The sequence below is a fragment of the Thunnus maccoyii genome, chromosome 8 (assembly GCF_910596095.1).
Source record: "Thunnus maccoyii chromosome 8, fThuMac1.1, whole genome shotgun sequence".
Classification (NCBI taxonomy): domain Eukaryota; kingdom Metazoa; phylum Chordata; class Actinopteri; order Scombriformes; family Scombridae; genus Thunnus; species Thunnus maccoyii.
The window spans coordinates 21,700,726-21,714,909 of record NC_056540.1 but is presented as its reverse complement, the minus strand read 5'-3'; the positions used below and the strand labels follow the sequence as shown (position 1 = coordinate 21,714,909).

General features: G+C 42.2%; 1 protein-coding gene across 3 annotated transcripts in view; it reads right to left on the bottom strand.

Annotated features, from left to right (window-relative positions):
* Positions 1 to 14,184, bottom strand: part of elf1 (E74-like ETS transcription factor 1) — a 40,974-nt gene that overhangs the window by 9,351 nt on the left and 17,439 nt on the right. For 2 of the 3 annotated variants that reach the window (XM_042418081.1, XM_042418082.1), the window contains exons 2-3: positions 2,053 to 2,400; positions 1,495 to 1,551 (exon numbers count right to left, since the gene is read on the bottom strand). In XM_042418081.1, coding sequence (XP_042274015.1) covers positions 1,495 to 1,551; positions 2,053 to 2,124 — 129 coding nt within the window. In that variant the 5' untranslated portion in view covers positions 2,125 to 2,400. The remainder of the gene's footprint in view (positions 1 to 1,494; positions 1,552 to 2,052; positions 2,401 to 14,184) is intronic. The other variant, XM_042418083.1, reaches the window with a different exon arrangement.

The window sequence follows — 14,184 nt, the reverse complement described above, 5'->3', positions numbered from 1 at the left end:
CATGAGGCCACATGGGGCTAATAAGAACCCTGAGTTCTGCTTTGACTACAGACACTATCAATGTCTCACTGACATACTCAGAATGTTTCCCATTAAACGGAGTCTTGGGTAGACATACTATCAGATAGCAAGACAGTGAGGCTAACAAATCTCCTCATCTGGACTTACTGATGCTTGCTGTCCTTGAGATACAGTCAAGTGTGTGTGTGTGTATGTGTGTGTGTGTGCAGACGAAGACATTTTGACTACTGGTCTGCTAAGCTCCTGAAACAGCAGCACCTCCCACCCCCCTCCCTGTCAAACGCAGAAAGTCTGAATCCCACACAGTTTGCTGACAGAGCATGAGACGTCTGAAGCTGCTGTCTCCGTCGCTGTTTTGATATTAACTGGGTTCTGTTTTTACTGGGAACACCTTCAAACTAGTCTTGTACTGTCATGTAAACCGAGGGTTGATTTGACAGTTTGAGAAACAAATTGCAGTGCACAGGATGATAACTATGGAGGAGATAAACTGTTATTGTTGAGAGTGTAAAGCTGTGAAAAGGTTAGGCTCTCGGGAGAATAGGCACCCTCCGTGTAACGCAAATAATATTGAACATCATAAAGGTTTTAACTGCTCCTTCCTCTTTGCTGACTTGAATAGTGTTTCTAGTGGGGAAACAGGAGCGATAAGAATCAGACTGATTTGCATTTCTGAGTTCCCCATTCTGCCTTTGAAAGCAACAGCATCTGTGCAAGCTGTCCCCCCCCTCCCACACCAAACTCTCTTCTGCTTTACCTGCTCAGTCTCAATTGTGTCCAACTGCCTTTACACTTTCAACAACCTAATATTCACAATATTTGAGTGTAGCAGCCAGTAGCGTGACGGAAACTAGATACTATCATATTTAAAAAAGGTTGTTTACCTAGAAGCCAAATGCTTTTATTTTTAATAGCTTGTAAATGTAACAACTTGTTATTTCTTTTAAAATTAAGGGAAGACGTGTTTATGGCTACCCCATTGATGGATCAGAACAGACCTGATTGTGTAGAAAATCACAAAATATCATTCGGCATTACATGATACACCTTAGGGGGCACCTTATTGATTTAAAAACCAATATAGCAAGGCTAATCATTACAGAACCCACTCTACCCCCTACAGCCTTATTGTGCCCAAAGTAAATCTTTACAACAGTCAGCAGAAACAAAATGGCCACTGCAGTAGTAGGTTACAGTGTTGTTCCTTTTGGGGGGGTATTTCCAGGACTTAGTAAATAGGGGCATAGTGCTTGCATAACAGGCTGAATGGGTGCAGCAAAGAACAAAACTGTAGCGCTGGAACAATGCAAGACCTTTTAGTGGAATTATCCAGTCTCTTTCCAAGCAACCTTGTAACTGGTCTGTCAGGTTAGGCCTGAACCCGTGCTATTCAGGGATCCAGTGACAACTTGTCACTCTAGATACACACATACAGATACCGGTACACATTAACACACATACGTCCACACTTACAATCAAGCCTGCTCCACAGGATTCAGACACAGGTGTGGGGATGAGATAACTGCACACCTGACCGGGCAATGAAAAAACACATAGGCACAGGTTCACATCGTATCACACAGTAACCTTTGTGCCATAAACACATTCATGGCTAAGCCCCACCTTTTCCCTCCCACGCACCCTAACCTCACTGCAGGTTTTTCAATCTTTCCATTTCTTTGCTCCCAGCAGCCCACACTCCTCTCCCTAGATCACCTCTCTGGCTCCATCCTACCCTCCGCCTGCCTGCTTCTCCGACATGTTGTCAGAGTTAAAGATCACCGGCTGGCAGTGACCATGCTGTTTACACAGGTTTTGTTTGCCCTGCCATGAAAAGTCTTAACATTTATCAAATTTATCACATAGAGCTACAGTACATCTGGTTGAAAAAGATGAATGGTCAAACACTCCCACTGGGACTCCCACTAAAAATATAGACTAGGACTCCAGTTCTGCATGATAACAACAAAACAACAGAAAGTTTGATTTTAAAAGAAGCTTCAAATGTGGTGTCCCCAGTGTGATACGTACCTGGTTGATTTCGTCCATCCCGTTGCTGGCAAATTCAAACACCAGTTCGCTAGGCTGTACTGCAGTCGTCATGGCGGTGGAGTTCAGAGGGCAGGGAGCAGCCTAAAATATCCCAGCGACGACTCTGGCTCCTTCTCTGCACAGACGGAGCCACCGACAGGCTGAAGCTCAGTTTCACCTTGCAAAATGGCCTTCCTGTCGTTCCTCCCCGTTCTCTATCCGGGCAGTTAGCGCTGAGAGAGAGAGACCACGAGCCAAGTTTCAGAGGATCGCTGTGGCCCAGGTGGAAGCAGCCTCGTCCCTCTCTGACAAGGAGGCTGGGTCCCGCTGCGCCTGGAGCATCCACACCTGGGAGAGAAAGAGAGAGAGAGAGATAGAAGCTAAGGTCAGGAGACATATTAGATCAGTTTAATTTCACTGAGAGACAAGAGGCAGGGAGGTGCAGAGATATAGCACGGAGAAGAGTCCTTGTGCAAGAGGTTAGCAAGTGTTTTTGAGGCCTAACTGTGATGTGTAAAACTCACCATCCACATAATATCAGAGCCAAACAGTTTCAGGCAGGACAAAGATATCCGCGCTTTGTTTAGTTCTGACGCCTGAGGCGGACAAAGCCACAAGTTTCAGATCTCTGGTTAATTTTTTCCTGCCTTACAAGCCTCTAATAAACTCACAAAGAAAGTCAAGACCAAGCAAAAAAAGTTATCAGCGCTTGCCAAAAAATAGCTTGCACTGCGTTAAATACTCAATGACACTATAATTGTATTCCTGCAGGGATTAAAAAGTTAATTTTTCCTTTTTACTCTAAATGCCTTTACTTAATTTAAATATCACAGTTCTGACACTGGAATATTAAAAGTGTTGGTCTGCATGCCTCCCTCTTCTCATTTCAGGCTTAAAAGTTGAACATATGTTGAAAATAAGCATGGATAATATTAAACTGATCTCCTAAATGAGCACAGCAGCAGTCCAGCGTATAGTCAGGAGGACCTCGTTGCACGGCTCACTCTGATTTAATCCCTGACGCCTCTCATTTCATAACTGTCTCTGTTCCCGGAATGAGACACCCCTCGCCGCACCACCCTAGATCATAAGGCTCAGGGGGCTGATATTATGATCACATGAGGTGCTGGGGCGGGGAGGGTCTGAACGAACCCTCTCTCCAAATGCAAACACACACACAAACACAAGGACAAGAGATCACCCATCTAATGATGCTCTGGAAGCCCCTCTGTGCTCACCCTCGGGCAGTTACTGTGATCACAGGCAGCGGGGGAGGGAAACTGAAGGTTGGGTGCTTGTTAGTGTGTGTGTGTGTGTGTGTGTGTGTGTGTGTGTGTGTGTGTGTGTGTGTGTGTGTAGAGGTGTGTCCCAAAAACCTGATACCCAAAGGCAGGTTTCGAAGCTGAAGTACGGGAGGGGCCGATGTTGGGTTGAAGATTAAATGGACAAGGAGACCCCAGGGCCACACAGACCCACCCTCTTCTTTCCCAAAGACCAAAGAGCTGGCAGCAGTAGACAAGTAAGAGATGGCAATGTTTAGTATCCCCCCACCAGACACACACACACACACAAACACACACACACACCACCCCTGCTTTTCCCTCAGCTGCAGGGTGGAGCTTATTTGCTTTGAAATGCCTGTGTGGCTGACGAAGTTGCATACCAGGCCCAATTGTATTTTGGAGGGGGGGGGGGGGAGCAGGCGATAGAGTCAGACTGAACTCCCGCAACAGGGGCCAAACAAATTTGTGCAATTCAGTTTATCTTTACGCTGAGCGTCCACAGAATAGTAACATGTGGCCGGGGTCTGGGAAGCATCACTTTGGGAGCGCAGATAAAGAAGAGACAGGGGGGAAACAAATCTGAAGGCTTGTGTTTCACTCAAGTCGATCCCTCTTGCTGTCTCCGACGGGCAGCATCCATGCCCACCTCTGCCAGAGCTGGACACCATCTGTCTAGAGCTCTTCAGTGCCCTGGTCTTCTTGGCATGTTCACTGGTGAGTGTGACAAGCCATTATCAGACTCAAGCAGAAAAGAGGGGATATAATGTATGAGGCTCCCAAATGGAGGAAGATATACATATAAATCATGTATTAAAAAAAACAACACAAAAGGCAAACAATACAAAGACTGCGGGTGGACATGTGTCTGCCTTCTAAATGACTCTCTACTTGCATTCTCACATGGACCACACACACACACACACACACACACACACACATTTACAGCAGATGCCCTCTATGAAGCCAGACCAGGACACTCCATGTGCGATGAAGCAAATGTGCAGCGGTTTGTATGGTATGGGATCACTCTGAAACTGCCCTGCCCTGCGAAAACACATAGCACTAAACCAACAGGCATTTTCTATAACAGGGAATCTTAGTTCTCCTTTTTGACGTGCCCAGGTTTCATTAGATTTATGGACATTTATGGAGCTGTTTGCTAGGAGACTTCAGCTTGTGAGTCTGCAGGCAGGGCTGTGTGTAAATGATGAACAAGCCATCAACATTCAGTCATAAACAGGTTATCAGATGACAGGAAACAGACTGTTATCAAATCAGTGAAAATCAAGACAGAAGTCTTTCCTTTATGAGTCTTTTCCCATACCTTCTGTCTGGGTCTCTGATTGACATAAATATGTAAATGTCTTGTTGGCTGTTTGTGTGTATTTTCTATATCCCTCCTGTCAGTGTTTCATTGATCTGAATGGCCCAGTTGGCATGGTGCAAACAGCAGACAGGGATACAAGAGAGCCAGCCATTAGTCAGACACAGCCTGCACATTATCCCTGAGCACATGACAACAGCTGCCTTGTCCCAGCATAGGGGCAGGGTTGTAGCTGCACTTATTACGTCATGAAGAGCAGAGGAGGGATTTTTGCTGGGATGTTAAGTCAATGCATAATAGTCCACAGAGCAAATAGACTGCCTGTGACTCGCTCTGGGTGGGGCCTTCTTTGACAGACTTGAGTACTTTTAATGTGGTTACCAGGCGGGGCATCCTGGTGAACTAGAAATCTGCGGCATGAAATGTGTAACTGTGGCGTCCTGGGTTTGAATCCAACAAAACACATGTGTTGCACGTCATTGTACAGCTCTCTGCTGTTAAAAAATTAATGAAGGCAAAAAATTGTATTAAAATAATTTGAGCTGAAACTGTCAATTAATTAATAGACATGAAAGTAATTGACAGCTAATTTAATGACTTTTAAAGCAGCATTAATTGGGGTTTTTTCTGGCCATATGGGGGAAGTGGAACAAGCTGTAAACACAACATTTTATCACCTTATTAAGTTGTCATGGCTAATGTGTTAGAAGAAAACAGTTGCCAGTTCATTTACACATTCAGCATACACATAGCAGCATTAGCAGTCATTTGTAAACGAGTTTTTGGCCACTCAGCTAATGTAAGCTCAATATTCACCTCACAACTCACTCTTTTTTTGGTCTCCATCAACTCCCGAGAGAAAAAAAATCTGTCTCTTTAGCTGCTAAATGCTCCACTATGTTCAGCAAGTTGCTAACTTTGTCTGTCTGCTGTTTGGCGCTAGGCAGGAAGCATGCAGTGGGTTTTATCAGAGCTGTCTACTCCTGCTGTAAACAAGGTTGAGGATGAGAGCAGTAAGAGTGAACAAAAAACAGTAAAGATGCGGGACAGAAAATCAAAACAAAGTGCTGAAATGCGCTGTGAAGGTCCATAGAGCTGCGGGGGACAGCAGAGTTGGCTGATAATAAATGTTAATATGGTCAGCTGGTAGTATGGTTCCATCATGGCCCCTGTCATGTGACCATGGTGATGTGATTCCTTCGATCAATCTCCTCTCCTCCAGCGATTATGACTGTCTGTTCTCTGGCAGCCTGGTGTGCAGCAGGCTGAGGAGGAGTACGAAGCAAACACTGGCCTACTCCACCCCTACAGCATGGTGACTGCCAGTCGCAATAACAACCAATTAGAGTCAGGATTCATGAACAAATGGAGCATTCCCAGAAGGCCCCACTTCCCCCGCTTTAGTCTCTTCAGCTGAGCTCATTGTTGACCATGAAAGGAGGTAATTTAAGCCAATTGAATGACTATGCAGTGACTCACCCTGCATGTGGTGAGTGCAAACATTGTGAGATGCGAGAAAAGGACCAGAGCAAACTTTACTTATCAGCCATTTTCAGCTCAGGTTACAAAAATGCTGATTTCCTCAGGTGAAATGATTGTTCAGCAGTGCAGTGAGGTGCTTGTGATAGAGCAGTCACAGGACTGAGGGATGGCTGGTGAGGGTGTGAGAGAGCGAGTGGTATTCCTGGTATTTGAAATCTTTTTTTCCCACACAGGTATAGACAGTGTAAATATGAGTGGTGAAAAATGAAATGGATATAAATCAAGAGTCTCTCAACGCTCATTAAACAGCTGCAAAGGTTTCAATGCTGACACAAGCTTTGATTTTGCTATTCCTCATACATCACTCAGAGACGCACTCTACCAACAGAAAGAAACCTTTACCTTTACAGAATCCTATAAATGTTTAATTTTTCTCATTTCAGCTGTGCAGCGAAACCCAGATCTGCAAGATGGCAGTAAATATGTGGTTACCACCGCCATGTTATTGAATGACTGTCAGCACAGACGTGCTGTTTTTGCAGGATCCGCTGGGTTCCTGTAAAGGAAATGACTCAGTGATATGAGGTTCGAGCTCATTCCTGAAACCCTGTGATAGCTCATATGGGCATCAGAGGATCCTGGTCATCATTTCTGGACAGCTGTTCCCTTTTGGGCATCTTTTACACAGCTCTTTTACACAGATGTCATAAAACTATGCTACAGTATGTAACAACACCGCTTTTGAGGGCCAAGGAAAACTACTCAAACGTTTCTAGATGAAATAAGGGATGACTCAGTAAAAGAAAACACAAAGTAAGTATAGACAGCATACTGTATATTAAAGTTTATCTTGCATTACGAGATACCACCAAAAAGGCAGGCAAAGTGTTGACTGAATTACGCACAGCAGAAAGGTCAAAGTGCTGTAGAAGTGTTAGCTAATTCAACAACATAAGAAGGTAGTAATTAAGGAGTTGCATCAACTCCAGTCCAAAAACACATAGAGGTGGATTTCACCACTGCTACACACTATGTCAGCACCATAAACACTGTTCTGTATACAGTATTTTCTGTGCGTTCTACATTTTACTCACCACCCAGCGTTGCACAAGTCAGCATGTCTCACCATGTTTCAAACTCCAACTCAACTTTATTGAGCTGAATAAAGGACTGCTTTCAGTGCAATCCTGAGGCCACGCCATGCGTGTGGTGATAAAATGGCAGCAATGGGCACAGAAGCAGGCATAGACACCGGCTAATAGTATGCAGCTGCAGAACACAAGGCATTAGAAACACAGACAAGAGTATACAGCATCCAAGCCAGCACTCAGTGTCTGTCTTGCACTGGGAGGCATTTGTCTGTGCCATGCCAGGGCCAAATGAAGACTGAAAGAAAAACGTCACTTTGTGCACGGGCTTTTAGAAGGAGAATGGAATTTAATCTCATCTCTGCGAACCTTGTACTTTTCCACTCTCAAGGCTCAAGGCTCTAGTGGAAGGCTCCATGCCTTTCTATGACAACAGTTGTTTGTGCTAAATAACAATATATTAAGTATAACTTTCGCCATTTTATGGAGGATGATACATTAGCTTTAGAAAGGATAAAATGCTCTGTAGAACAGGAATCAAAGTTAAGTCAGTAACGTCTCCAGAGGAAAAAGTTCAGAAACATCCCCAGACACCAGATTCCAGTTCTCTTTTGGTCAAGTTTTCATTAAAACATGTAAAAACCGTGTTTCTTTTTAGCTGTTCTCTGTCCTATATATATATGTATATATATATATATATATATATATATATATCTTCTAACATGCCCTTTATCACAGCACAGCATACTGGACTTACTTGTTGGGGCATACAAGAGAAATTCTGATAGCCAGAAATAACAGTGACATATTTTAGAACATACTAGAAAAAAAAAACGCCCACAGACTGACCTGTGAATTTTGCACTCACAGGAACAGCATCACTGAGCAGTGGGTTTCTGCTGCTTCCTGTCTGTTAAACCACACAGAACAAAATTTCTTCTTCTGTGTAAGAGCGGAAAGTTCTCAACTCCCCCTCCTTCCTTCTTGAACAACATGCCATTGCTCTTGTAGATATAACTCTTGTGATACAGGTAGCATTTTCTACATGAATAAAATAGCTACTAGAAGTATCTCCCCAAATGATGTAAAACAGAAAAATCATCGCTTTCGGATTGGACTGTTAAATAATGAGTAAGTCAGATGATTTGACACAGACCTGCACCATGTTTTAGCTGATAAATTCATTGGAAAATATGTTCAGCACTCAAAAGTCAAAATCCCCCATATTTCGAGTACCCACCACAGAGATATTGTTTTGCAAATATCCATAAATACTTCATAAATATCTTACAACAGCAGGCTGATAATGCGTTTCTAGAATATGACCTGCAAACGAGACACCATTAGATATTCTCTCACCTTCTGACATTTTCGTACTACAAGCTACACTCAAGCTGTTTAATGACAATGATGGTGAATTTAAAAGGATCACGGAAGGGCTCTCAAAGCCACACCTGCTATTTGCAGACATTTCTTCCCGCACAATTCTGACACAAGGCATGCAAACACAGACGGCATTACTAACCATCCAGCCCCTTCACGCACATACACACACACACACACACACACACACACAGACACATAAACCCCTAGTGTGGCCCCATGAGGCCGTTTAAGTGAAATTCTCAGCAAAAAAACTACAAAGTTCCTGTCACACAGTGTTCATCATTATAGGTCAGAACGAAAGACAAGTACATCCGTATATAAATGTGCTGTATGTGCAACCAGAGCACCCCACAACTTCAACTTTTCATGAGCCACTCAGAATAACTGCCCTAAAGCACATACAATGTCGAAAATTCCTTCTGCTGAATTAACATCTGTTTCTAGTTGATATGAACAAATGATAAGCTTGGAAATGTACACTTACAATCTCTATAAATCCCCCAAAACTAAACAATAGTAATTCAAATCCGTCTTGACTGTATTATTGCTGTCTTACCAGATGCTTAATGAATCCGAGACTAGGTTTTGCCACTGAGAGGCATGTTTTAACTAAACAGATGCAGCCCATTTGTCAAAACTACCCACCGCGGCCTATTTCTATTATGTGGCAACAGGCCACATGTCACAAATAGGAAGAACCATTTAAGTTGTGAAAACAGGACAGGAAATTGCAGCAAAGTTTTAGAAAAGACATCTGCAGCCTCAAACATCACAGTTTGACATGCTCTGTGTGCTGCTTTAATGTCCACAAGGCAATAAGTTTTCACTAAAGCATCTGGTCAGTGAGATGTGGAGTAAGATTGGTGTAGCAAAGTGTAGCCGTAGTTGAGTATTTTCATATATTACCACTCAAGGCAAGATGATTTAAAAACAGCAATGTGGTTGAAATGAATTAGAAGACTGATCTTCCAGCTAATATAATCTGCTGCTAGTTATCATTTTAACAAGCAGAAGCAACAGAGCATCGGCTTAAAATGAGAAGCTTGCTACCTGGATGTTTCCAACATTACTCTTTGCCAAAAAAATAGTAGGGATACTGATGATTCAATACCTGATTCATTAGCAGCAGAGCTTAGCAATCCCTGTTATTTCACAAACTGGGAATCCGAAAACTCGAGTCTATCCACTGCAGGATGTAATTTTCAGACTGTGTTTTTTACACATTAGGCACAGGCCTGATGTGTAAAAAACGATTACACTTTCTCTGAAAATCTCATAATAAGTTTCTATTCTTCTAAGTTTCAATTAGAATGTGCAAATGAACGTTTCAAGATACACAACTCTTATCAAACACGCTATTTATTGAGTTTGCGGGTTTGTCTGCTCTGCATATCAGTATTTTTATGCAGGCTGCAGTCAGAGCTGGTATGTGAAATACATGTGGAGAAGACATGTACAAATTTTGAGCATCTGTTGTTTCTTATAGATCTAATTTGTAGATTCGGACACATTAGAACCTGCTTTTGAATGATAACAATCAACAACAATATCTTGCCACTGTTCTGGCAGCTTCTTGTCATGGGCACCGAGTGTTGCCTGGAAAGTAAGAAGCCAGTTTGACCCACTTCACTTTCAATAACTCTTCCTATCCACAGAATGTGGCTCAAGAGGAAAAAAACTGGTAAAATACACCATTTTGTTAAATTCCTATGGCTACCAGTTATTAGTAGTATTGATCCCTACATTCTTTCTTGTGTTTCTGCTCAGCCATTTTCATTTTCTCAATTCCAAACTCACAATTTTATTTCAAGTAAAAAAAAAACAAACAAACACAAAAGGTAAGTATAAAAAACATTCAAGTCTGTGCGTGTGTGTCAGGTGCCTCACACTGCCCTGCTGATTCTTTTCTTGCAGACATATTTGAAATGCTTCATCCAGACTCTGCTGTTTTGGCTGCTGTGTGGGAGCAATTTAATGCATGACTAGACTGGAAAAGCTAAATTCTCTTCCTTTTATACAGTATACAAGCCTCCCACACAAGCAATCTTCCATTAGACATCAGACATGTAGAGGAAGATGGTGTATAGAATCACAAACTGTGAAAGAAGATAGAAAAAACTGTACATAAAGTCTCCTAAAATATATAAACCAGAGCTGTATTCAGGTCCTGAAGTGATTTTAATGAATGCTACTGTGCTGCATACTGTACCTGCCTCTGACATAGCTTATTCACACACCCATCTGATGTGTTTACATTCATACCAATACCAACATGTCACAGCACAGGTATACTGGCAGCAGCAGGAGAAGATATTATACCCACAAAAACATCAGCAACATACTATCAGCCAACCTCAAATAAAAACAGGGTGAAGGATGACATTCCTGATTCTCTCTTAAACGATACACCGCCTGTTCTACCATTGATATCAGCCATCAGATTATGCAACATCCCACAACAGCTAATTTTCTCGCAGGGAAGAAATTCCATTTGGAGTTTATATACTGTATGAGCGTTGCCAAAATATTTTCCAAGCCAGCCTTGCAATGCAGGAGGCAGGGCTGCGTGTTCAGATGGAGCGCAGAAATCTCAGGGCTCCGAGTCTGAGTCGAGGCTGGGAACAGGGGACCCGGCTGTTGCAGAGGAGGCTGCATACCAAACAGGTCTGGACACACGCAGGCTGATGTGTCCACCCATAGTCAGGCATGCAGCAATATGTTACAGACAACACGCCTTGAGAGGGAATGGATTCAAGCAGAGATGAAACAATTTCATATTTCTCTTTGGGGTCAAGCAGCTCTCTCTCTTGAAGGAATAGTTCAACATTTTGGGAAGTACACGTTTTTGTGAGAGTTAGAAATCTCTGTTAAATATGACGGTGGAGCAAGAAGACAGTCAACTGCAAGCACCCCATAAAACTGTAATTTATAATCGTTACACTTTGGTTTTTGTACAGATTAAACAAACAGTTTTACAAGGTTGATTTAGTTACCTTTGGACATAGCCAAGATAGTTTTTTTTCCCTCTGTTTCCAGTCTTTGTGCTAAGCTAAGTTCACCTTCTCCTGGCTGTGGCATCATATTTACCACACAGGCATGAGAAGTATCTGTCTTCTCATCTAACTCTTGACAAGATGTCCCAAATGTCAAACTTTTCCTTTAAATGCACCATCAAGCATTGTTTCCTGAAATAAAAGCAACAATAACACACAGAAATGTTTGCGGTACGTCACTCTAGAGGGCATTTATCATAATGTTCCCTCTGTTGGAGAGGTTAAAACACTACGCCACATGCTTATTTGGAGCTCAAGCAAAGCTGTTTTTTTAAGATTTCGGCAGATCAAGCTTCAGTTTAACAGCTAATAACGACTAAATCAGCTTTTCCCATCTGATCCCCAGTAAAGCCTCATAGATAGGACCACTCACACTGAGACAGCTTAGCCCCTTCAAGAGAGCTTATCTGATTTCACACAATTGGATACTGGGTCAGTGTGGTATTAGGTATCAGCGGCCAATGTTTCTATCTAATCTTGAAGCCAGTAAATGTGTATGCCACATTCCTAGGTGTCGGGGGAAAAAAAAGTGCCGAGCCATTACATTTCAGGAGCATACTTTAAACAATGACGAGGGGGAAAAAACTATTAGTCTATGTGACCGAGTTAACACGCCTAAACTACAACTCATGAAGTTATGACAAATGTTTGGATTGCATGCTTGAGGTATTACAACACTGCAGTCACTTGATGTTGACATGTTTTCTGTATGTTGAAAAAAGAAACTGTGGGAACTGTATTACACCACTCATAATATAAAAAGTTTAAGACTACCTTACTTTCATTTAGTTAATTTATTTCAGACGCCTCGAACAATCAATTAAATGTTCATTACGTGTATTTGGAGAAGTGTTTGAGGCCTGTGCGGGAAGTAGAAGGACAGTCTGCACAGCCTGGTCAATATTTGAAAAGGCTTTATGAAATACACTCATTTATGACAGTCAGGCGATGAGGAAGGTGTAGCATGGGTACAGCAGATGAGGACAATAAACTACCTGGTTAAAGAGACAGGCTTGCTCAATCTGGTTATATAACAAAATATTGACATGGTGTTATTGTTTAACCATATTAGGGATCTGTAATAATGAAATGTGGGTAGTAGGAGAAGATCAGTACATTAGTTTATTAAAATGGATTTATAGCTACTGCTTGCTCGGGATCATGCGTACATTAATGAAAGGCTTGTGTACATGTTAACCTTTGCCTCAACACTACTTTGAATAAAGAGGCCTGACAATCACTCTCCCGAGGGGCTGGGGTTATGTTGTTCTGACGAGAATCACAATGCAAAAACGCAAAGGTAAACAAGGAGTGGCTGTTGCTTAGGAACAAGCAGAGGGAGAGGGCTTGTAAAGGAGGCTCTGTGGTACAAGAAGGAGAGAGCAGGTGGGCCTCATTCAGCTCTGCAAAAGGCCCGGTGTGTTTGTATGCTGAAGACCAAACCCGACAAGCACACAAACTGCTTCTGCGTGTATAGTGAACTGCTGTTGCTGGGTGGGATCAAACAACTGAGTTGTAAGAGCACGTTTTTGTACAAGCAAGAGCATTGTAACTCAAGGAGAAATTAGAAGATAATTTTATTTTACCAACTCCACTTCTACTATTCCTACTACTATTGCACAGTTAGAGATGTATTATAAGGACACCAACAGGCCCAGAAACATGAGCTCAGACACCTTTAACTGTTACTTTAATAGTAACTTTCAGTTTTCATGTGAAAAGAGCAGCAATAATAACCAGCACTCCTGACAGTTATTAAAGCATTTGGGGAAATTTTGGCCTCTCTTAGAGTCAGATGAGCAGATCAAAACCACTCTCATCTGTCCACTCAAAAAGAAGCTGCAACCAGCAGCCAGTTAACTTAGATTTGCATAAACAGAAAGAAACCCGCTAGCTTGGCTCTGTCCCCTAAAACTCACAAATTAATACATTATATTTTGTTTATTTAATCTTTACCAGCAAAGAAACACAACATATTTCCCAAATAGCGAACCATTTCTTTTAAAGGTTCAGTGTGTAGGATTTAGTGGCATCTAGCAGTGAAGATGCAAATTGCGACCAACTGAATAAGTTGTGTTAAAAACAGTTAGTGTTGGATTTGTTTTTTTGATGTTCATTTGTCAAACTTGTGGTTTAACCCCTTGTTCTTCACACATCATGTCCACCACAACAGCCACATGCCATGACAAATTTTCACAAAAAGGCTCCTACACCTACGTGCTTGTGAATGTGGCTCTTTGAGACCTTTCATTTCTGGTCATCAAACATCTCACGAACACAGGGGAGAAAATGATGACAGGAAAAAAAAGTGACATTTGAATAATAAGAAAGCAAAGCATCAAGGGAAAAAGAGGCAAGGTTTCAAGACGAAAAGGAATAAATAAAGAAATAAATAAACTCAACTCTGGCCTACATAACTAAGACCTTTCCACTGAGACAGGAGTTCAGCAGATCAGTTAAGTCTCAGTGGTGGAGTCATTATGGGCATGGCCAGTTTTCCATATGACAGCTTGCTG